General features: G+C 51.4%; 1 protein-coding gene across 1 annotated transcript; it reads left to right on the forward strand.

Moving 5' to 3' along the window:
* On the forward strand, positions 1–936 carry LOC125079448 (olfactory receptor 149). The gene has a single exon (XM_047693052.1). It carries the CDS (start codon positions 1–3, stop codon positions 934–936), a length of 936 nt encoding a protein of 311 aa, XP_047549008.1.
* Positions 937–1,300: the final 364 nt, after the last annotated feature.

The raw sequence follows: 1,300 nt of genomic DNA on the forward strand, positions 1-1,300 counted from the left end.
ATGAGGAATCTCTCAGTAGTGACTGAATTTATCCTGCTGGGCATCCCCCACACGGAGGACCTGGAGAGCATGCTCTTTGTCCTGTTTTTGGGCTTCTACATCTTCACTCTTCTGGGGAACCTGCTCATCCTCCTGGCCATTGTCTCCTCCACTCGGCTCCACACCCCCATGTACTTTTTCTTGTGTCAACTGTCTGTGTGTGACATATTTTTCCCTTCTGTGAGCTCCCCCAAGATGCTCTTCTACCTCTCAGGGAACAGCCGGGTCATCTCCTACGCAGGCTGCGCGTCCCAGCTCTTCTTCTACCACTTCCTGGGCTGTACCGAGTGCTTCCTGTACACGGTGATGGCCTATGACCGCTTTGTCGCCATCTGCTACCCTCTGCGCTACACGGTGATCATGAGCCACAGAGCGTGCGCCAGCCTGGCCGTGGGGACCTCCTTTTTTGGCTGCATTCAGGCCACCTTTCTAACCGCTCTCACCTTCCAGTTGCCCTACTGTGGCGCCAACGAGGTGGACTATTTCTTCTGTGATATCCCTGTGATGCTGAAGCTGGCTTGTGCTGATACCTCAGCCCTGGAGATGGTGGGGTTCATCAGTGTGGGCCTCATGCCCCTCAGTTGTTTCCTTCTCATCCTCACCTCCTACAGTCGTATTGTCTGCTCCATCCTGCAGATCCGCTCTGCAGAGGGCCGGCGCCGTGCCTTCTCCACTTGCAGTGCACACCTTACTGCCATCTTGCTTTTCTATATGCCAGTGGTCCTCATCTACCTAAGGCCAACCCCAAGCCCCTGGCTGGATGCAACTGTCCAGATCCTGAATAACCTGGTCACCCCCATGCTGAACCCCTTGATCTACAGCCTCAGGAACAAGGAAGTGAAATCATCTCTGAGGAAGGTGCTACATCACTTGGGCTTCCTTCCTGAGCCATTGTAGGGATAGAATGCTAGGAAAGGTTCAACCACACTTTGTAGCTTCTGTAACAATTTTATGGGGGTTCTCACAAATACTTTTGAATTGGAAAGCACAGGTATTATTATGATTATCTCCATTTTAGAATGTGGGGACTACAATTCCAAGAATTTAATGTGACTTGTTGGAGGACACATGAGGAGGGAATGGTAGAATGAAGACTCTAGAGTGGGTGTTCTGGCTCTGGGACTTCTCTCTTGAGGATCTCATGCTGCTAATGAAAGAAGGAAGGAGCTCTCCCTAGGAAGCAGAACAAGCTGGACCTTCTGCTTCCCAGTATTTATTTTCTGCCACCTCCTATAGCCCCTCCACCTCTTCTTTCCCCCTC

Source organism: Lutra lutra, chromosome 10 (genome assembly GCF_902655055.1).
Source record: "Lutra lutra chromosome 10, mLutLut1.2, whole genome shotgun sequence".
In the NCBI taxonomy this organism is placed as follows: Eukaryota; Metazoa; Chordata; class Mammalia; order Carnivora; family Mustelidae; genus Lutra; species Lutra lutra.

Excerpts from the sequence above, each read along its gene's own strand:
- LOC125079448 (XM_047693052.1), top strand. The coding sequence starts at position 1 with ATGAGGAATCTCTCAGTAGTGACTGAATTTATCCTGCTGGGCATCCCC.